Source organism: Monodelphis domestica, chromosome 1 (genome assembly GCF_027887165.1).
Source record: "Monodelphis domestica isolate mMonDom1 chromosome 1, mMonDom1.pri, whole genome shotgun sequence".
Taxonomy (NCBI): Eukaryota; Metazoa; Chordata; class Mammalia; order Didelphimorphia; family Didelphidae; genus Monodelphis; species Monodelphis domestica.
The window spans coordinates 715570214-715596674 of record NC_077227.1 but is presented as its reverse complement, the minus strand read 5'-3'; the positions used below and the strand labels follow the sequence as shown (position 1 = coordinate 715596674).

Sequence of the window (26461 nt, the reverse complement as noted above, 5' to 3'; positions counted from 1 at the left end):
ACTTGAATGTGAGCCTGCATGCAACCTGTGCCAGTAGTCTCTTTCCAGATCTACTCTTAACAGACTAGCTGGAGACCAGTATAGGGAATCCACAAGAGAGTTCTCCTAATTTATGACCTAAGGTTCCCCAACCACTTCAATGATGAGTCACTGGAGACAGTAAGAGAACTTACACAATGTTCACTCAGACAAGTTCTTTCCAGCCCCTTACCTGAAGCCCAATGTTTAGATAGAGGAAGCCAATGGAGCCCCTTTCTCCCAGCTCATCTTGCTTTTCAGCTCCACCCATCTCGACAATACAGAGTGATTCTGGCTGGGCAGGGAGGGCTTGCATGCTCAGTGGCTGGAGGCAGTCCTACAAAAAGATGGAAAGGAATAACTCACTTAGGAAGACACAATCAAGAAGGGCCCATGTCTAGAGAAAGCCTGAAGCTCTGAGCACTAGGGGAGCCTTCCTACCTTCTTTCTGGGGGGGAAAAAAAGAATGGTGGTCAAGTTGACCAATATGAGGGTGCTAAGGACATGCAACCTTCCCAATTTCTTACTAAGATACAGACTCCAAGCCACCTGTCAAAAGCAATCTGAATGGAGCTTGGTTAACAAGGAAGCCATCAATGAAATTATCTCTACCCCATATCAATGTAACTGATAGCATGCAAGGATTCCCACAATCCACCCCACACTGGACCCAAGAAAAGTTTGCACCCCTAAGGGAAATTCACATTCTGGGTGATCCCTTTAGTCAATCTGGAATCTACCCTAGAGATATTATGGAAATCACTCACCGAAGGGTCCAAAGAGATGATCCGAACAGTATTGTCTACCAGGCCCACAGCCAGGAAACGAGAACGTTGCTCCCCAGGAGGTACATTGGCCAAACTCATGCATACCACATCTGCAGACATCTCCTTTCGCTCCGTGTACTCATTCAGCTGTCCTGACTACAGACATAATGACATGACACTCTCACTATATATATATATATATATATAGAACCATTCTAGTCATAACCATGGATAAAACTTCATCAGCACAGTGACTTGGGGTCATTTGGACACTCATCAAGTTTTATCCACTGACATTAGGTTCAAGCACTTTGAAAGTCATTCAACTTTCAGAACCAAAAATGGACACCAATCAGTTCGAGAGTATTCTGGGTCTCAAAAAGCATACAAGTTTGGGGACCTAAGACAAAGAAGTATCAACCTGTAGGCACAACAATCAATAATTACAAGACTTGATTTTTAAAGAAAATTAGAAAAAGATTTAAAGGCAAATATAATAATATATATACTATGAAGTAGCCATACCCACAGACTGCAATTCTTGAAGGAAGTAATAATTACAACATCCCTCCTTTTGGGAAAAGCAAGTGATGCCAAGACCACAGAAATTAAATCTGCACCATTACAAAAGGTACATGTATTTGAGTAAAGAGGGAAAAACTCAAACTCAAGAAAAATATAGCATTAGGCTATAAAATGTGCCGAATTCTCTAAAGCTGTTGAGAACCAAATGAAAGTTTCACATTTTACTTTGCATTCCTAAAAGATATAAGTAGAAACTTTTTGACCAGGGAGGGATTCAGATTAGTGGGGTTCTAGCCACTTGTCATCCCATGTTCTCTTTTCTTGTGGCCATATCCCTAAGCTGCCTGGAACACAGTAACAGCAGCCCCCACACCAAACACTAAGTTCTATTTGGGAAAATATATGACAGTGTTAAAGCAACATACGGGATCCATCTCAAAGTAGACTAGCTCTCCTCCTGTCAGGGCGATCACCACCTGCCGCTGGTTTACTGCACACTTCACAATAGTTTTCTTTCCTGGGGTCTTCCACTCATTTACTCTCTTATCTGCTCGGATGTGCCGGATGCCATCTGGATATACCTAGAGCAAGAGCAAAAGCAAAAGCAAAAGGGAGACTCATTTTAGAGTTACTCTGGCCGTTGCCCAAAACAATCCCCAACCCCAGGGCAACCAACTTAGGCCGGTAACTTCTAAGGTTATAAAAACAGGGCTCCTAGGCCCCAGATGAAGCCACTGTTTAAAAAGTTTGCTTTGCGTTCCCAAGTTGAGATATTCAAATCTAATTACCTCATACATTCTTACAAAGTTCTCCTGAGAATAAATGAAGTCTAGAGAAAAACTCTTGGTCTAAAATCTACAGGAGTAATTAAAATCTCAGTTTAGATTTGATACTGTATACTTTTTTGGGCCAGCAAAGACTGTGCCCAAAATAAGAGTGACAAGGAGCCAGAGTAAGATGACTTGCCCTAAAAGTTCCCTCACCTGCACCAAAGCATCATCCCCTAACAAGGAACAGGACAAGGTTGGAGTGGTACCCAGGAAACCGGAGTCTGTCACTTCTTCTACAGTCTCTCCAATAGATAGTACCAGGGTGGCATTCACGAAAGACACAATGATGTACGCATCAAATTCATCTAAGGAAGGAAGGAGAGGGAAGAGAGGAGCTGGTTAGTTTGGGACAATCAAGATTTGGAACCCCAAATGAATACATACACAAGGTAAAGAGCTCCTCTTCCAGCAACCTGTCAAGAGCACAGCTCTTAGCATCTGTGGTCATCAGCACACAATTAAAATATTAAATAACACAGGATGAGCCAGGAGCAGACCAGAATGATGGAGACTATGCCTAAAACACTCAAGAATCTGGGAAAAACTTGCTTCCAAATTAACCCAGTTCTTTGTCTGAGCCTAAAGGCATTCTAAGGACAAACTTGTTGCCACTTGCCACCAAAGCCACTGAGAACCCACATCCCCAGATGTGGCTGCTTAATGTTGATGTAGGGCTCTAGGGAGAAAAGAGCAACAGTGGCTTAAGGAAACCATAAAGCAACTCACTTTTCATTCAATATAGCCAGGTTTGTCTTTTTATTGGCTCCCAAGTAAGAGCTCATTCAAAAGGAGAAACTGTAAAGATCCAAAAAGGATTCCAAATTGCTTCTCCCAACAGAATCTAAGACTATTTCATGAGAACTCAAACTCCAAAGGATAGACGAGAATAAATAATCCAGTAATGAAAAAGACTACCAGTATCTTCCAGTAGGAATGACATGGCAAACACTGGCTGACTGGGGTCAGGGAAGGAATTTGTACTGTTTAGTCCTTGACCTCTCTGGGAAATAAAATGAGGATTTTTCATTATTAAAAGAACAATGACCTATTGGCCCAGACCAAGCCTATCAGGACACAACTTTCCTTTAATGAAATGCAGTTGGATAAACAAACACTAATGAGACTCATCAGGAGGTCAAAGACCTTTAGGTACACACATACTCCAAGGAAATGCTCCCTCAGGCAAATCCAGTAGTTACAGGCCACTGGTTTCCCACACTTTCAGCTCTATGTAACTTAAAAAATAGAAGCTAAGCAATTCTGTACAAAAGAAAGATTTTTCTTTTAAATAACAGTTAAATTTTTCTTTTTCTCAAGTAAATTTTGGACCTTATCCTTTCAATAGGTAAATTAAGAGAGAACACTGAAGGGAGGGGAATGGAGGGAATAAAACAGAAAGGTCTTCTCCTCAACTGTTATTAAGAGTAGCTGGTTAATAACTAAAGCAGAAGTTGGTTAAAGCATAATCTGGACCACTTTCCTGTTTTGCATATTTGAAGATGACGGTACTAACAGTACATATACTTACAATAGTTTTCCCATCAATGATGAAGGACCTCACTGAGCCATCTACACTATTGTCCAATCTACTTTATAATCAACAACGAACACTTCTGACATGGCCAGCTAGACAATTTTTTCTATGAAGTTAACTGAGTCATGAAGGTACCACCCCACAACTCTGGTCTTGTGGCACTCTGTTCATGTCACCTGAACTAAGATTACTCCAACAGCTCAAAAGACAATGTGATGCACTGATTAGAGCACTGGACTTGGAATAAGAGGCTACTTGTTTCTACCACTTACTATCTGTGAGAAGTCAGACAGACTGCTTACCTTTTCTAGAATTTGGCTCCCTAATTGGTAAAATGAGGAAATTGGGGCTCTATGATCCCTAGGGTCCTTCCAGTTCTATATTCTATATACATATATATATATATATATATATATATATATATATATATATATATATTTGGCAGATAACTAGTAGGGGAAAAATGACAGAGCTCTCTCCCACAAATTATTCGTACAAAAAAATCTACAAATATTCTATTAGATAACTCCGAATCATCAGCCACAATTAAAGGGAAATTTAAGTCTATTTCCCTGAGGGTATTGTCTTGTGGTTAGATTAGGAATCTACAGGCTTAATTTCTAACTGGGCAGTAAGAGTGAATTGCCTTTGACAAATAATTGCTTTTCAGTACCTCTGATTTAAGTGGAGATAAATGCCAAGTGCTTTGAGAGCTTCAAAAGGAGCTTCACAAGACCAAGTATTAAATGTCTTATAAAGAAGGATAGGATTTTCCTCCATTCTGATTCTAAAAGCAAAGGACACATTCAAAACCCAACGCTATTTAGCATATGCTTGATGAACCTGGCTATATATAAACCTTGAGAATTCTTTGGGCTAAGTTTCCTGGCACACTTTTAAAAGCTCTGGTATATACTTGGAATGGCTTAATTAAAAACAAGATTGGCAGTTTCTTTTTTCTAGTTCCCCCATTAATGGCAGTTAATCCCAAACGAGCAGTATGTACAAGGTAATGAAAGAAATTAAAGATCTCTAATTGGGCAGGATTTCTCATCATGTGACTCAACTTAGTAAAGTCCATTCCATGAAAGTAAAAGGGCCTGCATCTTTGTTGCAGAGAGGACAAAGACCACTAAGGGCTAACCATAGGATCAGAAGCCTGGCTCCCAAGACTGAGGTCTCATGCTGCAGATCAGGATGAGATGGTTGGTTGTGCTGCTACTGCCCAGCCTTTATACTCCCAATAGTAAATTCATTGAGCTGAGGACTTTTAATTGGTCTTGAAACAGAGACAACTGCTGTCCCCCATCACTTCAAAAGAAGTCCCCCTCCACATTCCTTAAATTGAAGGCCTTGTGGAACATCTTAGATGTCCCCCTCCCTCCAACTCTGAACTGCAGCCAGGAAGGGCCATTACAGCCCCCTACCCTCAGAGGTTACAAAGTAACAGTTAAAATTTTTTTAAAAGAGCTGGCTTTACTCATAACAGCTGACCAGAAATGCCTGAATATTTGTTACCTTGCTTGATGGGATTAACATTAACCAATGAAATCTGATCACCTGTATGGTTCATGGGCTCAGGTAAACTTCTACCTCCCATATTAGAATTTACTGTCACTGACCCTTAAAGGGAAAACTCAAGCACCACAGTAAGACATTTAGGATCATCTGCCAACTCCCTGCCCAGATTCTGACTGTTTATCACACGAATAGAAAAGACTTAGGTCTTTTTCTGAGCTGTAGGAGCAACTAACTACTGTGGAAACACTTCCAACAGGAGATGCTCACAACTCAGGCCCTGTGACCTGCCGCCTCAGCTCAACTCAGAATAGCAAAGACAAGAATGAAAATAACCATCTCTAGATGGTTCAATACCCAAACCCCTCCCACCCTCTTGAACTACTACCTCAATTGCACATTTTGCTTTTCAATTAAATCATCTACTATCATGTGGCACTTTCTTCCTTTGCCTCAACTGAGTTCCTGATACACTCAATAAGCCTCCTCCCCTGGAGACAAATCCATTAGTCTGTGCCAAATACAAAGGAAGACTAAACCTGATGTTTTCTAGAGGCTTTTCAGAGTCTGAGAAGCAGATGAGTGAGTCATGGTCCCTAAAAGCTGTGGTAGAAGGGGGAAGTAGAAGGCAACTAATTTCTGCCTCTGACCACTGAAGGTCTGGGCAGGAGGGTCCACAGTGTTGCTACAGCACAGACGGATGTCCAGCTGCAGTCACTTTCTGGGAGCTGCTCTGCTGCCAGGGCAGCTCCAATACTGTTTGCATGTTCCTCTCCCTGGGGAACATGTGAGACCCCACAGTAGACCCTAGCCGTAGGTACACACCTGTGGTGATCAGCACCTCCACCAGCCACCTGTGGAAGAGAAAAAAAGGCTCGGTATTGGTAGTGTGTATCACCAAGTACCAGCCAAAGTTAGTATTTGCCATGAAGACTGCAGCATGTGGCAAGAGAAGGAAAGGTCACTCAACAGCAACAGCAACACAACTACAACCTGGGGTTTCAGGAGAAAAAGAGCCGATGTGGGTAAAACTTGGTTTCATTTTGGGTTTTCAGCTGAGAGTAGATGATGATCCCACACCCCGGTTTTCTCTCTCAGGCCTCTGTGTGAGTCTGATCAGAGCTCTCAGGACTTCTTTTCTGGTAGGTATCACATATGGCCCAGGGTTACACACTGGCTTATTTCCCCCAGTGGATTCTTGATTCCTTGTAAGAGGAGGGTCTAGGTCTCATTCATATTTCTAAGTTCCATGGTTCCTACCAGAGAGGCCTGGACACACTAAAATATTTATTGAAGAAATGAGTGCATGAATAAACTGGGGTCTGGCCTTGTCACAAGCAGGAAGCAATTAGAACTTCCTACATCATTTACTGAGGGAGAACTTGGGACCTGCAATCTTGTCCAAATTTATCTTAACTAATGCCCTTCTATAAATCCTCACATCTTAGGGACCTGGGTCAGGTCAAATGGTACAATCTCTCACATTGTACTTTTCAGAAAACCTGCAAGACCAGAAAGTCACCATGTCAAAGGAGTGAATTTTGTTGTTGCCTGAATTCTCTTCTAGGGACAGCATAAACACCATGAGAATAGTTTTTAAAATTCCTTAGGAATTTTGAGAATTACCAGAGTAATTCACCCAGGTCCTGTTGCTTTAATGTTACAAGCAATTTCTTATTTTATCTACATAAAGTAGCCAAGGGAGCAACAGAACAATACACTCTGAAACCAGCCATAGAAAATGGAAATGCCCTCCCTCCAGGCAAGCAGCATCTAAGTGTTTTCCTCATGAAAACCCAGAGGAAGACATAGTGCATGCAGCATTCTCTTTGTGCAGAGATGTAGAGACAAACTCAGAGAGGATGCCATTTGCTCCTTCCAAGAGTGACCAAGGGGCACAGCTGAGGCTCACAATTGAGTTCTTCTAATGCCAAGTTAAATTCATGCCACTACATTATGCTGCCTTGCATTTGTCCTCTCTCCACAAAAGGAACAAACCCTCAAAGAATTCTACCTCATTCATCCCTTAGGACAGTATTCCCATGAAGGGGTCCATTAGGGAAAGCTAGAGAGAACAGATGGGTGACAAAGGAAATCCAAGGCAGAGTTGGGTTTTCTTGCCTGTGGTTAGAAACTCCCGGGAGCAGGCCCTTCCAATGCTACTGCCTCCTCCTTTATGTTTGCCCTCTCAGTAAATGGTAATGGGGAAGCACACCTCCTTGTAGGGCACTCAGTTTTCAGCCAAACCATCAGCTCTCTTTCCTCAGTCTCAGCAGGATATCTTGCTCAGGGCCTGGTTTCCTCAAACATAATTACTGCTGCTGGGCAGAAGAGATTCTTGGGAGCACCTCCCACTTGGCAAGTCACTAATGTCTATCAGACACATTTTGTTTTTTATGACCAAATAATGGCAATCAAATCAGGAATGAGCAGTGTAACTACTGCCTTGATGCTGAAATCTGACTTAAAGGGAAATACACTGTGGCATATTTCATAGGAACCTGGGGGACCTATCCTTGCAGGGAACATAATCTGGTACAATGAGTAACATCCTACATTACTCTATGGCATAAACGGGAGCAACTCTCTTCCTAGACATTAGAGAGCATCTTGCCTAGGAAAACTCCCAATTACTTGGAGCTGCCTTGAGATAGAAATGTCAGATTACATCAGACATCAACAACTATAGCTGATGCTGGGTCAAGTGACAATCAGAAGCATCATGACTGCAGCCTTCTAAGGTTGTGGGCCTTTGCACAAGGGAGAGTACTTGGATATTGGGAAAAAGTTACCTACCTTCAATATGCCGCCGTACAGTCCAGACAGCATTGGGGTTGCCAGGTAACTCTGAGACAGCCATTTCTGACACCTGGCAGAAGGAGACAAAGAATGAGACTACCAGGAGGACAATCCTGCTACCAACTGACTAGACAGCAAACACCCAAGATCAACTCTAAAGGCTCTCTTCCAAAATAACAAGCAATGTCAAAAGTACAAAGGGCACACCGAAAACCCAAGAGAGTGAGTAATCTTATTGTGGTTTCCACCCACTCATTCATTATTGCTCTGCTCAAATGTAACACAGATGAATAGTATCTATTCTGTTTTCCCTCATCATCCTGAATTAAAGGAAGACCTGGCTTCTAAAAGGCCATCAAGAGACTGCACATTATACAAGGGTCAACTAAGATAGGAAGGTTTTTAATCTAAGCCTGATCACACATTTTATGTCTATGAGATAAAACCAAAGTAGCTACATTCAGAGGTTCATTACTATAAGTTCAGCAACCAGGCAAAAGCAACTCAGAATATCTATGAGGACTGAGGAGAAACACTGATGGAAATAAATCCTGAGGGCATAAAACATGAGGATTATGGCTCTTTCAAAAATTAAATGAAGCAAATAAATGGTCTTTAATTTACTCTATCAGGTATCCAGTACCATAGGCTGAGTTGAGGTTGACAACACTGTCCAGTGTTGAACCAGATTAAAATGCAATTCCTATTTCATCTAAATGGGATGTATTATTAAAACATATATTTAATATGTGGTTTTCTTAAGTCAATGGGCAGCAGGCTGAAAGGATCTTTATGTATGGCTTAGTGCCTCCCATTTCTCTCTCGGTTTAAAGTCTCTGCTTTACTAACTTCTATGGAAACAAGAGGTCCCCTGTCTAAGAGTTACAAGAAAAAAGTGTCAGTGATATTCCAATGTCACATGTTAGCTAACTACTAAGCAGTAATGTGACCAAGTCCACTCAATGTCACAAGAACTGACCCACATCCTCACATATAATATATATACATGGAGTACATAAGAGGGGTGGCTCAGAATCCAATGACCTTGGGAAATGCCATCAAGAATGCTAAGTCAGGATCAGATCTCATCACCAAGCTGGTACCCTCATCAGACAATTCAAAAAAGGCTAAAGTTTAAAATGCATGAGCATTAAAGGATTGTAGAGCTGCAAATAAACTGAAGTGACAAAATGAGATATGGGACTAATGATATTATTGTCATTCAGTTGTTTTTTAGAAGTGTCTGACTCTTCATGACCCTGTTGTGGGGTTTTCTTGGCAAAGATCCTGGAGTGGTTTGCCATTTCCTTCTTCAGCTCATTTGACAGGTGAGAAAACAAGTCAAAGAGGGTGAAGTGACTTGCTCAGGGTCACATATGAGTGTCTGAAGCCAAAATTGAACTCAGGTCCAGGCTCAGAGCTCTATCCACTGTGCCACCTGGCTATCCCAAGTGATAATGATATCCAGGGACATAAAAGATGTTGAAAGAAAAGTGTCATTGACAGAAGAATATGCTTAAGACCAATGAAAATCAGCAGACTAATGAAGGGTTTTATAAATTCAATTTTTGTACAATTTTGTACAAATTTCAAACAATTCAATGTTTGAAACAACATTTCAATTTTTCTGAAATACTAAAAAGTAAAACTTGACAGATATGTAGATTTCATTTATTAAAAAATCCCTTAGCTTCCATGTTAAAACTGACACTAAATATTGGTTCCAAAGCAGAAAAACAGTAGGGGTTAGGCAACTGACCTGCCCGGGGTCACACAGCTAGGAAGTGTCTGAGGCCAGATTTGAATCCAGAATCTCCTGTCTCCAGGCCTGGCTCTCTATCCACTTAGCCACCTAGCTGCTTATTAATGAATTAGCGAAATCAATTCAAATAACCCTTTCCAAGAAGAATGATAAAGATTGGCCTGGGAAAGATTAGTCATCAGGAAAGTAGCATTTTTTAAAACAATAAGGCCTCAGACACTTTCTAGCTGGGTAAGTCACTTAACCTGAAATGTCTAGCCTTTAACCATTCTTCTGTCTTGGAGGATACCTAGGTATTGATTCTAATACAGAAGGTAAGGATTAAAAAAATAAAACCAATGAAGAGACCAATTCCTAATTCACTTGACTACAACCAAAGTAAAAGTATATCCTATTGCTTCAGTATTATCCCATGATCCCCTATCAAGGAACCAACCTTACCTCTAGTCCATGCCTCAAAACCCTTAGAGAAGATCGTGGTCCCCTGCCACAAGCTACATATAGCTGTGGGGTGTCTTCATTGGCCAGATCCGCAATCTGCATAGAGTAAGAGGGTTAGGACACATTTCTTTAGCTGTCACCCCAAATCAAATAGAGCCAAGCTGATTCAACTGAAGCTACACTGATACTTTGACTCTAGTATAATATGGCTTTCCCACTACCCAAAAGGCAACATCCATTTTAGAATGAAAGGAGAGCCATTCACTGAAAATGTTCAATTTTTTATGGACAGCACAAAATTCTTCAGTTAGTCAATTTACATAAAGTATAAAATCAAAGTCTGCCTGTGCAGATTCTCAATTACCTGAGATTATGGGAAATTCCCTTAAATCTAGGGTGTGCTACATTTTACTAAGGTACTTTCCTCCTTTATTAAATCTTCATTCATTTCCTTCAACTACAAAAGCAACCCAAAGTGAATTTGGAGCAATTATTCTCTCTAAGTCACTAAAGAAAAAATTAGCTAAATGGAAAACAGTGGTCCTTGGCTTCATTTTCTTTTGCTCAGGTCTGTCCTTTTTTCAAAATAAAGACTTAAAAGTCTGATGAAAAAAAATGTAGAAACTCTTTCCAGATCTCTTCTTAGAAAGGAGACAAAAAAGAAATCAATGTTCTGTGGCCATACTAGCTGTGCTCTAGTAATTTTAGTAGGGCCTGACTAGAATTTGTGACTTTTAATTATAAATGCAGAAAACCCCACTTTTGAAGTATCCTTATGAGAACTAAAACTCCTCATTTGTTGTCTATCCCTCTGATATAAGGAATGACATTCAATTAAAAAAATTTTTACAATTTGTGCAAGATAACTAGGTATAAAAGCAAAAAATGTCTGCCCTCAAAAAGCTTTTATACAATTAGAAGCAATAAAGTCTATAGATTAATCCCCCCAAGTAGTTTAAAGAGTGATTTAAATGAGGGCTCATATTCCCCTATGTAAGTCCCTCAAAGAAACACCACCACACTCCCTAGAAGAGTATGTATAGTCCTTTCCCCTTAGGAAAAGACTCATCAAAGACTTACATATCCCAACCTAGCCAGAAAAAATGTCCACCACCATCTGAGCTTCTCCCACTAACCCTAGGACAGAGGAGAAGGACTGAGCAGCACCTGACAAAACAGAATAGGAGAGAGACTATCCAGTTCATCAACCAATACTAAGTTCTTCAGAGGCCGAGGCTGGAAAAAGAATGTGTCTCCTTCTTCCAGGGGCATGGCAGATGAGAACTCTGGTTCTTCATCATCATCACCAAGATGGGCAATTTGATACAGGTAGCTGTGGAGGAAGAAGTGGTGAAACTTCAGGTAAGACACATGCCAGAGGATAGGAAGAAGAATATTCTTTCTCCAGAAATACCCTATATTAATGTTAGCATACTGCTATGGAATCAAGAGGAATTTCAAAAGTTCTCTTATCAGTATTCGTTTTTTTATTATTAAGCATAGGGAAAAGCTAAGAAGTTTACTGAGTCTACCCCAACATAGTACTCTTTTGAAAAGCAGAGTAATAGAGATGGAAATGCTGAAAACTTTAAAGGGTATGTACACATGCAGGTTATATAAACGTGGTATATACCATCCTAGTAAAATTGAATAAAAATGAAATTCAAAGTATGACCAAAATCCCATTCTACTCTAATTTTCACCTTACATGAAATTACTTTGTAAAATAAAGCCTAGAATGGAGAATTGGCAAATGGTCTGGTTTAACAATGCAGTAAATTCAAGTTCCTAATAAACGACAAGATTGATTTACCCAGCCAGACTAATGAATGTATAATGTACTGGTTGGCTCAAGGACAAACCAACAAAGGAAAGGGAAAATAATGACAGCAGATAACCAGAATAGTCAATGGCAACATACAATAACCTTATTCTACAGATGAAGCACACTTAGCATCCACAAGCAGAGACAAATTAAGTCAAATACCAAGCCCCAAAGTCAAACAGATAATTAGGAGGCAAAGCCTGGATTAAATCCCAGATTCCTGAATTCTAGGTTAGTATAACAGAAAAAACTCCTAGCTAACTCTCATATATAGGATGTATTCAGGACAGGCTGGCTCTTCAGTAACTCTTTGTTAAGCAATAAGAAAACAGGAATTATTTCTCAACACTCTGGGCTGAATGATTCCTTTTGGAAAATTAATTTCAAAGTCTGTATTCAGGATGGATTAGAGATAAGACAACAGTTCAAAGGGTACACTGCAATGGAAGTATTTATATAAATGAGTGTCCACAGAATTATTTATTATGATTTATTGGTAGGTAGGAAAAAAGTAAATAAGGGGAAGGAGGGGAAAAGGGGGGAGGAGAAAGAGAGCAAGACCATGCGAGAGAAAGAGCAAGAGAGCGAGAGAGAAAACGAACCCTAATCTAACTTTCCCATGTGGATGTTTATCCTGTAGCAGGTCCCCCTTCTGCCAGTACCCAGATGACAGTAAAACAGGGTGACTGACTGCTTCCTTGTTCACCATTCATACACTGCCCTCCATACTGTTGTCGCACACTGATATGCAGGGGAAACCAGACATGCAGGCAGTCCCCAGGGGATGTCATATTTGTGACCCAGAAGGGGTGGGTAAATTTCCTCACACAGAGGGGAAAAAACACTAATGGGTCCTCTCTTATTCTTACTGTCCTGTGCATTTTGGTGAAGGTTTGGATACTGGATTATACTAGGAGAGAACTGGCATGTTATTCACAGAAATAGGGAAGTTAGGTGGAATTGATCTGCAAAGAAAGCTCACTGCAATACAGATATTGAAGCTGGAAGAGATTGATGAGAAAATAAAAACTGGAGATGAGAAAACAAAAAATGTCTGAGCCAACAAGACATCCTAATAGAAATATTACAATAGGAATGAAATTGAGGATTAGAGAAGATAGAGACCCGGGGAATGTTAGCATAAAGGTTAACGGTATGGGAGTAAATGAAAGCTCAGAAAAAGTAGAGTCTTGTTAAAGGCCAGAATCCTGAATACCCACTGTTAAAGAAATTAAGATTCAAGGAGATAAGTCAGAGAGGTGGTAGCACTACCAAGACAATGCAATGCCTCAGAAGCCAAGGGACAAGTTTCAAAGAGGACTATGTATGTAGTAAGGGCAAAATGCTACAAAGACAGAGAAAAGGCCACTAGATTTTGTGATTTACATATTAATGATGACTAAAAAGAAAACTGAACAGTCACCCACATTTCTATGCTTAGCAATCCCTTGACTCTATCCTCTCCTCTTTCTAGATCAACCACAGTAAAACTGATTGACTATGATAATGGTTACTCACTGATTTCCAAATTCTGATGCCACAAAGAGAAAGCCTGTTTTGAGGACACACATAGCAGCAGCCACAGGAACAGTATCAAAATACTTCAGTCGGATCTCAGTAACCTGAAAGGAGATAACAGAAATGTGGCTGTGCAGACAATGGATCAATAGAGTAGATGAGGAGCCCATTTGGGGTTTTATATGTCAAGTGTGTTTTATAAAAATAAATCAGTAGCACCCAAAATACTGGGATACTGAAATGAACAATTATCTAGTTGTTGCATGGCACACATCCATAAAATTAAGAACAGTTAAGAGATTATATGTCAGGGGGCAGCTTGGTAGCTCAGCTCCCTAGAGATGGGAGGTCCTGGGTTCAAATCTGACCTCAGAAACTTCCCAGATGTGTGACCCTGGGCAAGTCACTTGACCCCATTGCCTAACCCTTACCACTCTTCTGCCTTGGAGCCAATACACAGTATTGACTCCAAGATGGAAGGTAAGGGTTAAAAAAAAAGAGAGAGATTATATGTCATCACTTTCTGCCCAATGAGAAATGCAGCTCTCTACTTCAAGTAACTTCTACTAATCTGAAAATCTCTATCCATCCTATCTAAAAAGAGAATGAACCAGTAATATAAGCTTCAATGAAGGAAGATAGCATTAAAATGTAAGATGACACAAGGAAAGCCTCAGCCAACCACATTCATCATGAACATTAATTCCAAGAAATAACAATGTTATCACATCCTTTCTTAATATACGCACCATGTCTTCGTCTGTCTCCAAAGTGATTTTGAAAATGTCTCCTTGCTCAGTTTGTGCCAAAAAGAAGAACATAGATTTGGTCTTATGGGTGGCAGAGCAGACAAAAATCATTCCTCTCTCAGGGTCATCCAAATCATTCTACAAAGGCAAACACAGATATGTAGGATCTTAGAAATGATCTTTTTTCTCAAGAGAATCAATCACTGAGCCTGAAGCCAAGGCCATCATTTTAGCAAGAGCAAATACTGATCTGGAAAATCTCCCTTTTCAAAAGATAACTCCTTATTTTCTAGAAACATGGCCAAATTAAAACTCTTATCTGCGCGGGGGGGGGGGGGGGGGGGGGGGGGGAGCTGGGTAGCTGGATTGAGTCAGGCCTAGAAGCAGGAGATCCTAGGTTCAAATCTGGCCTCAGGCACTTCCTAGCTGTGCGACCCGGGCAAGTCACTTGACTCCCATTGCCTACTCTTCTGCCTTGGAGCCAATACACAGTATTGACTCCAAGAGAGAAAGGTTTAAAAAAATAAAATTAAAATAAAAAATAAAAAACTCTATCTGCCCTATGTCATCAATAGATGTCTCAACAATGCTAATGATGGAGACTGGGGCCAATGTAATGACTCAACCATATGTGAAGCTCAGTGCCCGATCAGATTCAGAGAGGTAAGTTTTTGTCTTCAGAGAAAAAAGTTTCAGAGAAGATTCATGAAATAATCATCATTTCAGGCAATAAAGACTTCATATACAATTGGCTTATGACACAAGAAATTACTATCAAGATCAATCATCTGTCACTTCTTTTACCTCTTCCTCCTGTAAGCTCAAAATGCTATTATTAGCAAGAACTTACATCTCATTCAGTTTTTTCAAATTCTTCCCACTAAGTTCCTTTCACCCACAACAAAATCCAAAGAACACTCTTCAAGAGCTTGCCAGATAAAGCATTTTCTTGCTTTCCAAACTGCAGGAAATCTCCTCTACTATAGGGTAAGAAACATTATGAACATTCAGTGTTTAGTAACTAGATATTTACTTTTGCTCTCACACTACTGCCTCAACACAATCAATGATCATTAAGCAGATCTAACTTGCTAAGTACTATACAGCAAACAAGGAATAAGGAATAGTTTCTCCAAAAGACCTAGAGCCTTATAAATTTGAGATTACCTTCTGGTAATTAAAATTAAGTTCTCTTAATACAACCAACTGTTTCATCTCATGTTCCTTTTTCATTGCTATTCTCAAATATCCCTCCCCCTCTCCCCAGGCCCAAAAGGTCTCACCCGCCTCCTAGGAATAGGACATCTGATATCAGGCTGATCACCAAAGTTCTTATAGGTGATATAGTTTTCAGAACAGATCAATACACCACTTGGACCATCTGAGCCTCCTGGTACTAAGGGATGAAACAAAACATGTCAGTGAAGACAAAATAATCTCAAAATCTTAACAATTCTCTCTCCCAAAGGCAGAATGGCTAAATGTACACAGTATGGTTGTTGACTATTTTGTGGACATGAAAAATGCAACATTTCCCTTTTGGAGGTTGGATAAGGGAAAGTCAATCATAATATTTCAGTACGTATGAAAAATAAAACCCTCACAAATGGTAACATTTTGAATCATGTAACTTGGATGTGTGACATCAACCCCTCCAAATTTTTTATCCTTGTTTTCTAGGCCAGTTCCCTCTCTGTAAAAGGAGAAGGTTGGGCTAAGTGACTGCTGAGATCTCTTCTAACTCTAAATCTAATATCCTATATCTCCTCCTATCTATATAATATCTATCTCCTATATGGGGAAAATCTCTATGAAATCCTGGCGTGGGGTTGAGACAATGGGGTCAAGTGGGGGGACATGGGGTAATATGAATTGGGACTTGGCAAAATTTAAATTGCTGGCTACCACTCTTTCTGTAGCCCTTGGTTGGTGATGGCTGGGTGTGGTGGTTGCTATAATGAAAATGGACTGAAGATGGATCAGCCCAGTTCTGCAGAAAAAATGCCTCGTGTGCTAGAATTGGTGCTAGGTGATCTAATCAGGTAAATGGTATCTATCCAGATCTGACCACTGTAAATACAGCTCCCTTTTATCTGTCTGTAAAGCAGGCTAGGAATCATAACTTTAATAAATCTAAATGTCTTTTTATGATCCTTTGAAGTAGAACTACTGTGGGAATTGGGGCTATAAGTTTGGGGGAGGCAGAAATTTGGGGGAGCCCCAAAGAACCTAGGGAACTTTTTCAGTATTTGAAATTAAAAACAAAAACCCACAAAAAAAATTGTCAGGTCAAAGTTAGGGATCATTTCTCATCACATATACCTGTCCCCCAAGCTCTCTTCTCAATAGTACTTATGTGTTCTGATAATATTAAAATGCTCCAAATGAATTTAAATTCATTTTTACCTAATTCCAAGAGATGGCAAGCTCCAAGGGAAAGAATCCTATCAACTGTCATGTTCCTTTATAGCCTTCATAATACAGGGTTTTGGCAAAGATACTTCAAAAAAATTTTTCTAAGGATAATTTAATTTCCCTTTTATCTTCTTAAATATAAAATTCCTGCCTTCCCTTCCCCAATGGTTTTCCCACTTAAAAAATTGGGGAGAGTGATGAATGAAATGATCTTTATGATCTCTGCTACTTCTAAAATACTCATGTTAGCATCATTCCTTTTATTTCATTCCTCTTCTCTATAGCTAAACATTCCATGAAAACCCTAAACTACAACTTTCTTATCTCCTGACATGTTAATATGGAATCGAATCTTCCCTAACATTTTCGAAAATCTTCCCTCCTGCATTCAAATACTCAGATTCAACGTCTTTCAACTTTTCATAACCGTTACACACAGAATCTTTCTACTTGACCCTACCAAATAGTCCCCAATTTTCCCCCTTTCACTCAGAAAAAAAAATCCACAGAATGCAAGGTTGGTATCTGCTTCCTATCTATTTGTATCATATCCTTGCAGACCTTACTGTAATCTAGCTTCAGCTTTTGCTGAAATTATACTTAATCTCTGGGACAGTTTCCTCATCTTTATATATGATGCCTTTGGATTTCAATCTCTAGTTGTCACTCATGATCCTATGCTCCTCAAATGGATTTCATTAAATCTAAGGGACTTATTTCAACCTTTGTTTTCTGCTATTTCCTGTTCTATCTCCCTATTAACAAATTCCTTCTTTCCATGATTCCCATGCTGGGTTTCTGTGACAATGAATGAAGTTCCTGATTCTTCTCTGTAGGCATCTTTTACCCTGATTCCCCTCCATCCTAAAACTATCTTTACTCCTCTGCTTTCTCTTCTTTACACTCCCAACTTTAGTGAAATCATCAACCTTATGGTTCCCACCAGTCAGGAGTACAGACCATTCCTACAGGTAACTTATATTTTCCTGAGGTGAGGCCAAACCAACCAAGGAGCAACAAGATGAAGGGCAGGAAGAAGCTTAAGGAAGGGGGCTACCTGTAATGAGGAAGTTGCCATGCTCCTCCAAGGGCTCACTGTATTTTCGGACTACATGGTTTAACCCTAAATCTAACTCATAGAAAGTGAGTGTCTGTTGGGTATTGGCTGCTGCTTCTCCCGTTGGATCATTATCTGCTTCCTATAGAAAACAAAAAGCAGAGGAGCAAAAACTATGTTAAAACCAAGACATGACAAAAATCCCTTTTTTTCCTTTAGCAAATGATCTCAAACCTCTCCCATTAGACTCTAAGCCAGCCCTCCCACCACCCCCATCCCCTTTTGCCTTTTTTGTGTCCCCAATGTGCTTAATCAATGGTTTATTGATTTTGATAGATAACTCAAAGTAGAACATTCATGCAAATCAATTCCTAAACATTTTTAAGGTAAAAGGCAGAAGTGGAGAGGGCATGAAAACAGAGGCACTCCTTAAAAAGTACTGATCCAAACTGAAGCAAAGAGAAAGAACCTAATCTACCTACTTTACCTCATAATCCATCTCCAGACAGGCGAACATGGGATTTTCAAATCCAACATCTACTCCTACCACATGATAGACCAAAGTATTCGCCTTGTGGGCTTCCAAAGGTGAAGAAATGGTAAGGCGGGCAGCAGCGTCTCTGTTCAGAATATAAACCAATTTTTGCTTCTCGATGGCACCTGAAGGTGGAGACAAATCACAAATGAGTTCCCTAGCACGAGAAAATAAATTAACAACTCGTATATCATAAAGAGCTGGAAGGGCTCCCCAAAACCATCTAGTTTAAACCCTTTCTTTTTCATACAGTAACTAGTGTTAGTGAGGATCTGAAGCCAAGCCTTCCTGTCTAAATGTGCTATAATGTGCCATACCATGTGGTCTCTCAAGTTCAGTAGCCAATAAATATGTAACTCATGCTTCATATCTCCCATAATCTATCCACAACACTGTATTTTCTCTTTGCGCCTACAAACTTCCTTTAAAAATTGGCTTGTTAAAAAAATAAATTAAAAAATAAAAATTGACTTGTGTATTCCTACTTAAGATAATTTGGGGCCTAGCAAAAAATTATTTTCAGAGAGCAAATGTTCTTGATATTTTAGGAAGACTAAGAATTTCCCTCTTAAAGCCTGATCAGTTACACCATATTTTCTCCAGAAGAAATCTCAGAGAAGAGACATGAATGTGAATCATCATTTCAGGCTGATGAAAACAACCATAACCCAAAGCCAAATGAACCAACCTCCTACTCCCATACCCCCCAAAACAGTCAATCTCCACTCCCAACCATAGCTAAAATTTTTTTTTTGAAAGAAGGATATTGGCTATCAAGGAGTTTCTGAGATTGAACCCAACAGTTTAAAAAAACAAACAAAAACCACAAGTCACTTTAGACCTACACCAATGACACATTTTACCAATAAGTAATTGTAGAGTTGCAATGACATCTTGCTGAAAGAAACCTTGCATTTTCTAAACAGCTTAACCCATTTAATCTTAGAAACTAGAATTCCCAGCACAAAGCAACATCATCTTTAACTCAGGCATCACAGTACAACCATAGCCATAGAGTATCCAGTTGCAAGCATCACTTACTAATCATGACAGCTCGGCCTTTGGGATCAACAGCTAAGAATTGTCCAGGTACAATTCGGCGACAACCACTTTTGCCAAAAGTTTCTTGATGGATCTTCTCAAACATGTTCTTGGATGGCTGGTACTCCAGGATGACAATTCGGCCTGAGTCACTGCCAACCACAATATAATCTTTTGTACCACCTGTCAACCTGAAGGCCATGAGAGATCTGATAACACCAAACACTTCTACAGTCAATAGGGTGTGCACCTTCCCAGTGTTAGGATCTGGGCGAAGCAGCTCCAAGATCTTCCCTCGAGACACAACAATCTCCTGTTGTTTGGTTCCTAGATCACCAAAGAAAGAAGATAATCATGAATTATCATCTCAATTTATCTGAAAAAGCAATACAAAAGTGCTGACAAATCAAGGTAAATTATCTCTATTAAAAATGCATCGAGCAACAAACTGCATAAAAAAGAATTTTATAACCTATTCTATTTAATAAGTCTCTATGCCATTTCACTGAGTGTCTCCCCCAATCCCTGCAATATTCTTTTCACTATCCGAAAAGCTCTAGCTTTATTCTAGATTCAGCTCTATCTTCTACATGGGTCCTCAGTGCTACAGGTGTTCTCTTTCCTCAAAAGACTTCCTTTTCATGTTGGTTATATTCTATGCTATTTCACATACATGTACCTCTTTCTTACCTGAGGACAGGTAACCTGTGTTCTTTGTAACCTCTTCCCACTCTACCCTGAATTTAGCACACAGTAAGCACTGAATTCTTATTGACTGACTGACTTGTATATCCTATTTCTCCAGATAGACTGGATGCCTTGAGCAAAGGCATTGGATCTTTCTCACCCAGAACCTTGGGGTTCAATTAATGTTTGCTGAATTGCTGATGACTTGAAAAATCTAGGGAAATAAGAAAACAACCTTGAGGTGACCAGTTACTATACCAACCTTAGGGATTATGAGAAGGATTAAACTAATTCAGATTTGCAAACTGCTGGCTCTACCCAACCCTATGAGATAACCTGAGAATTGCATTTGTTAATTAGCTAAACAAAAATGACAAATGCTACTTTGTTTTCAAAATGTCAATACCATGACCAGAGAACTTACCTGAGAAGTTGCCATGAATGGCAAAGCTGATACCAGTGGCTCGCTGCAAGGTCAAGTTGTACAGGAACATGGTGGCAAGGTAGCAGGGTCACCCAGGACCTCTGAATTCAAGTTTTGGTATAGACCTGCTCCAAGATGCACTAAATACACAAAAATGTAAGTTAAACATAAATCGTTAGTTTTATAGCTTGGTTTAGATGGTAAGTGGGAGTGAACAAAGAAAAGACTTTGTAGGTTCTCAGTATTTCCTCTTGAAAATATTAAAGCTAGAATGCAGCCTAGGGTGTCCACAATAAAAAGCATTTCCACCTAGAGAAAGTTAGCAAATTAGCTCCAATTTAAAAGGGCTCTTGAGCTGGGTCAACAGTGTAAGGAGTCTGTCTTAAGATGGATGGAGCCTGGAGATCTGGGTTCAGATGTAGCCTCAAAAACTTCTAGCTGTGTGACCCTGGCCAAGTCACTTACCCCCCTCCCCCCTTGCTTTAGTCCTTACAGCTTTTCAGACTTGGAAGGGTTTAAAAAGTTAAAAAAAAAAAAAAGACAGCCAGGTGGCACAATGAACGGAGCATTGGACCTGGATTGAGAAAGATGCAGGCTCACACATTCTTTAGCTCGGTGATCCTGGGTGAGTCACTATTTGCCCATTTGTAAATTAGGAATAACAGCACCTATCTTCCAGGATTTTGAGGATCAAGGAAAAAAGGAAACAAGGTTTTTTTCTTAAAGCTTTACCGTCTACAGTCACCAGTTAGGGTCTGGGCCAGGATTTGAACTCAGGCCTCTGGGATCGGGGTGGTGGAGAGGGCCGCCTAGATTGGACCTCCGCCCCCAACAGTCCTGGCCCCTAAGGGCGGGCAAGCCGCACATAGATAATCGAGAAAATGGAGATGTCTCACCCCGCGGTGTTCCCACTGGCGCTTTTGAGGGGGCCTTCACACCCCCTTGTTTGGGCCTTCCCCTCCAGGGAGCAGCCCAGAAACCGCTTGACTCAGCAGGAAGGCCCCGAAGAATGCAGGGGGGAATCTACCACTACACATGCCGCCCGCTTCCTCACCGCCCCAACCCGAGGCCCAGGCCCCGAGGCCTAGGCCCATCCTCCCCCGCACTCCATCCCCCTGCCACCAGCCCGGTCCGCCAGGCCGTCTAAGCGTCGGCGGAGACCAGCTCCTCTTCATCCCTCCCGTCCCCCAAGGTGCAGGGAACTCGCCGAGTCGCTCCTTACCCCGCGGACTGGCAGGATGGCGCCGATATCCGACGGATAGAGATTACCCCCCGCCACAGGGTCTAAACCAGCACAAGCGCCATTCCGCCGGCTTCCTACATTCGCTCTCCTACTGAGCTTGAGTGCGCAGGCGCCACGCGAGGACCTTTCGTCTCGCGCCAGAGGGAAAGAGATAGCCCACATCGCGCCTGAACAATCCGTTACCCTCCCCCACCCTCAGCTCGTCCATTTTTTGGAAATTATTTAACATCTCTGAAATTCTTCCATTCTTAGTAAGATAACAGTCACTCAGAAATAAAATGCACCTTTTTTGTATGTCAGTAAAGAGAGCCTTTGGCATTTTCACGGAGATTATGTATGCGAAGCACTTTTGCGACCTTGAAGAGCTACAAAAATGGCAGTTACTGCTCTTGTTATCTTCGTTATACAACTTGCCTCAAAAGTTAGTGCAGTTTCCTGTCACTAAAGTTTAAAATTTCACCAGAATTGGGGGACAACCTGGACGTCATTTTTATGGCTATTGCTTACAGGCATCTCCTAGGGCAGCACAACCCCTCTCGCGGGGAGTGGGGTCCTCCATGGCGCAGCCGGAAGTGTAGTGTCGGCAACAAGATGGCGGACGCCAACTCCCCAATCAAGCTAACCGGAGTGGCCGCTGCAGCGGCCGAAGGGAAGGGAGGCGGTTGCTGTTCGGAGCTCTCTGCCGAGCTCATCCGCTCCCTGACCGAACTGCAGGAGCTGGAGGCAGTGTACGAGCGTCTTTGCAGTGAGGAGGTGGGAACCCCACCTCTCTGCCCCCACCCGGCTCCCCGGGAGGCCCGAGTCTCACTCATGGCTCTGGGGGTCCTGCTTGGGAGGGGGCGAGACCCGACGGGGATGTAGGGTAGGGGAATCTGGGATCCGAGGTGTCTCGCTGAATCTCCTCCAGTCTCAATTTCCCTGTGTGTAGAATGGGGACATGGATCGCTACTGCATCCCACTGGGCTATATATAGAAGCGCTTTCCCATAATGAAAAGTGCTTCGCAATCGTTTTCTCTTCATTGATAGGAACTGAGCCGGGGGGTGCAGGGCGCAGCCTCTTGGAGACCCGGACGTTCCCTACACCCCAAGTCTGGCTCACAATAGGCACTTCATAAATGCCAATTGGATCCTGGACCCTCTGGCAATTTGCGGAAGCCAACCCCAACCACTTTCTCAGATCGACGGTTTTAAATGCATAAAATAAAATGCACAGAGATTACCAGGAAAAGCAATTACAAAGAAAGTTTTCAAGATATTTAAAAAGGGGGGGGGGGAGTTCCAAGACATCCCACCCACCCCCAATTTTGCCTTGTTCAGACTAAAGAAAACGGGATGAGTTTTCAAGTATCTTAAAGGCTATATTATGTGGAAAAGTAGACTTCATTCAATTCATTCAGCATTTATTAAGTGCCTACTGGGTGCCAGGCACTGTGCTAAGACCAACAACTGAGAGTCCTTGAGGCTTTTTCCCACCTCAAAGAGATCAAAAGTCCTTAACTTTCACCTAGAGTTTACTCATCTTAGAAATTAGGTTTTCCCAGGTGGCTCAGTGGAGAGAGCCAGACCTAGAAATGAAAGATCCTGTGTTCAATTTTGGACTCAGATACTTTCTAGCTATGTGGCCCTGGGCAAGTCACTTAACCCTAATTGCCTAGCCCTTACCTATCTTTAGATACTTAGTATTGATTATAAGGCAGAAGGTAAGAGTTTTAAAAAATGCTGCTTCATAAAAGCTTTTCCAAATTTCTTTGTACTCCCCATACTTAAATGATGTTATATACTTAAATAAACATACTTAAATTTGTCATTGCAATCCATTACAATGCTATACCATGGTCTCTTCACTGACTTGGTATACCAATAGAGTTTTCAACCATTTGCCCACGGTTAGATATTTATATTGTTTCCAGTTCTTTACAAGAATGAGTAATATTGACATATGTATTTAAATACACATTCTATACTTATAAGTATATATATATATATACATATATTCTATACCTATAGGTATATGTATACACACATGCATATACACAGGTATATGTATGTATATCCCCATTCTACACCTATAATATATGTGTATCTATAGAGGTTTATGCATACATGTATATATGTACATGCAGATACATGTATACATACAATGTATTTAAATAGCTACAACTATTAAATTTTTTTACATATAGTTCCAATAATGAGATTATTGAGTCAAGAGTTATGATTATTCTTGTCATTCTTACTTTATACTGCCAGACTGTCCCCCCAGAAGTTCAACTGATCAATGAAAGATCTGTTACCAAGAATGTATAATTTAGATTTCTGTTAAGTGCCAGAGTCTTAATTGGAACCCTAAGATCTCTCCCCTTTAGTCTAAGCTGAGGCAGCCCTTTATGTTCTCACCATATGCTCCACATTCACAATTTGCTACCTGTCATGTTCTTTACAGAACAGAAGTAAAAATCTTCTACTCTGATCCAGTTGTCAGATTGGGTAGCTATATGAGAACCAGTAGATCTTACTTTGGATCTTTGGAGGGGACTTTCAAGACCATCTCATGCGATCCCTTTTTTTACAGATGAGGAAACTGAAGCCCAGTGATTTGTTTGAGATCACACAGGTAGTCAGTAGCAGAGCAAGTATTAAAGCTCAGATATCCTGGCTCCAAGATTAGCACCAAACCACAGTTTCTGTTTAAAATTAGGTATAAAGGCCTAGTTTAAACCCATTCTAACTCTCATATTCTTTTTTCATTGATATCTTTGAGGATTAACAAACATTAATGAGCACCAACTATAGCAGTTGCTTGGTTTTTAAAGTTTGGTATTTTTGACCTAACACTTAACCACACTTAAATATCTCATTTGTTGAATTGATAAGACTTGTAGGAATCTCCAGGGATTATTCTATAGATTGTTATTTTTTATACACTAAGTATTCATGGTGCTCAACTCATTCATGGTGAATTTTCCCTTGAAATTATACTGGGCTATTTCAGTAGAACTGGAGATGGGATTATCCCTTTGAGATTTTTATAGTTGCTATGTATTTCTTCTCCCCTTCCCCTTCTCCCCTTGGTTTATGACCTAGGGTTGAAGAGCTGGGTTTGGCCTTCAGAGATAGAGTAAGCCCTGTAAATGACACAAGGTTTGCTGTTTGTTTCAGAAAGTTGTGGAAGAGGAGCTGGATGCCCTTTTGGAGCAGCAAAGCACAATTGAGAGCAAGATGATCACCCTGCAACGGATGGGGTGAGTCCTTTTGGCTCATCAAGGGCAACTTTTCTATCCCAATGTAGTAGAATGAGAAGAGCACTGGATTTGGAACCAGAGTATCTGCTGTGCTCCTCAGTGACATTGGACAAGTTACTTCATCTCTGTGAGCCTCAGTGACCTCATCTGTAAGGTGAAGGTGTTAGATGAGGTCAGTGGTTCTTAACTTTTATGGTGTCATGAACTCCTTTGGCAGTCTGGTGAAATCTATGAATCCTTTCTCAGAATGTTTTTAAATACATAAAGAAAGGGGACTTTATCCACTGTCTCAGTGGATAAAGATTCAGGTTTAGAGACAAGAAGTCTTGGGTTCAAATTTGGCTTCAGATACTTCTAGCTGTGAGACCGTGGGCAAGTCACTTAACCCTCATCACCTAGCCCTTACTGCATTCTAAGATGGAGGCTTAGAATCTTTAAATAAATAAATAAATAAAACCAATTTTATTGAACTAGAGATGTAAACCAAACAATTTTCAGTGGATAAATTAGCAGTTTTATTGGTTTATTTTTATAAATTTCAAATTGGCTGTTCCAGAGACATCTCAATACAACATGTCCAAAACAGAACACATTAAATTTTCCCAAAACCCACCTTCTACCAGATTTCTCTATTTCTTTCAGATACCTCTATTCTTTCAGTCTTCTAGATTCATAACCCTGGCATCAGTCTTTACTCCTTTCTCTCTTTGCTTACATCCATCAGTTTCTAGATCTTACTGTTCCTCCCTCTGCATTACCATGTATCCATTCCCTGGAGCCACCACTTTTTTTCAGCTCTCTTGGACTGCTACAGTAACCTCCTAATTGGTCTCCTTGCCTCATGTTTCTCTCCAGACTGGGCCATCTTCCACACAGGTGCCAAGTGATTTTTTTCCCAGCTCTGTAAACTCCTATGACTATCACCTTAAGGATCAGATTTAGGCCTTTACAACCTGTCCCCAACCTATCTGACTCATTCTACTTTACCCCCCTTACCACATTATGAAAACTTCAGAAACTGGCCTACTCTGTGCTTCTCACATACTCTCTTCTCTCTATGCCTTTGCACCCATCATTTTCCATGTCTACAAATTCCTCCTTCCCATCCTTCAAGACTCAGCTCTAACACCTCCTCCTTCCAAACAAACTCTTTCTTGATCTCCCAACTGCCATGCCTTCAACCTTGTATTTTTTAAACTTATTCTTTATATACTTTTATATGGACATCAGTGGTGTCAACTACAAATAGAAACAAGCCACCAAACCATACATGAGAATCCTTGCAGACCACATATTACCCAGAAAACCACAAGTTAACCTCCATGTTCTATTGTGTTTTTATTTATTTTGTTTTTTTTAAATCCCAGGTATATTTTAAGCTGGTTTGGGCTACTTTCAGGCACAATGTGGCCCTTGGACCTGTGACAAGGAAATCACTTTTAAAAGACTGATATATATTAATTTAAGGTCGCCAAGGAATTCAGCTATGTAATTCCTTAATGAAAACTCAAGTCAGCCGTCAACCTTTTA

At 40.7% G+C, this 26461-nt stretch overlaps 2 protein-coding genes and 2 non-coding genes across 4 annotated transcripts in view; 1 reads left to right on the top strand and 3 right to left on the bottom strand.

The window, feature by feature from the left end:
- Positions 1-21823, bottom strand: part of SF3B3 (splicing factor 3b subunit 3) — a 39415-nt gene extending 17592 nt beyond the window's left edge. The window contains exons 1-15 of the mRNA XM_056824577.1: positions 21668-21823; positions 20446-20585; positions 19335-19661; positions 18246-18418; positions 17759-17900; positions 15570-15682; positions 14287-14424; positions 13538-13641; positions 11362-11527; positions 10195-10290; positions 7989-8061; positions 2294-2445; positions 1736-1891; positions 786-941; positions 212-355 (exon numbers count right to left, since the gene is read on the bottom strand). Coding sequence (XP_056680555.1) covers positions 212-355; positions 786-941; positions 1736-1891; positions 2294-2445; positions 7989-8061; positions 10195-10290; positions 11362-11527; positions 13538-13641; positions 14287-14424; positions 15570-15682; positions 17759-17900; positions 18246-18418; positions 19335-19661; positions 20446-20515 — 2010 coding nt within the window. The 5' untranslated portion in view covers positions 20516-20585; positions 21668-21823. The remainder of the gene's footprint in view (positions 1-211; positions 356-785; positions 942-1735; positions 1892-2293; positions 2446-7988; positions 8062-10194; positions 10291-11361; positions 11528-13537; positions 13642-14286; positions 14425-15569; positions 15683-17758; positions 17901-18245; positions 18419-19334; positions 19662-20445; positions 20586-21667) is intronic.
- On the bottom strand, positions 14928-15016 carry LOC130456766 (small nucleolar RNA SNORD111). The gene has a single exon (XR_008915808.1). It is a non-coding gene; the product is annotated as a small nucleolar RNA SNORD111 (small nucleolar RNA).
- On the bottom strand, positions 18865-18944 carry LOC130456765 (small nucleolar RNA SNORD111). Its single transcript, XR_008915807.1, has one exon. It is a non-coding gene; the product is annotated as a small nucleolar RNA SNORD111 (small nucleolar RNA).
- Positions 21824-22233: 410 nt separating the features above from the next.
- Positions 22234-26461, top strand: part of COG4 (component of oligomeric golgi complex 4) — a 34393-nt gene continuing 30165 nt past the window's right edge. Inside the window, exons 1-2 of the mRNA XM_007477518.3 lie at positions 22234-22441; positions 24849-24931. Coding sequence (XP_007477580.1) covers positions 22280-22441; positions 24849-24931 — 245 coding nt within the window. The 5' untranslated portion in view covers positions 22234-22279. The remainder of the gene's footprint in view (positions 22442-24848; positions 24932-26461) is intronic.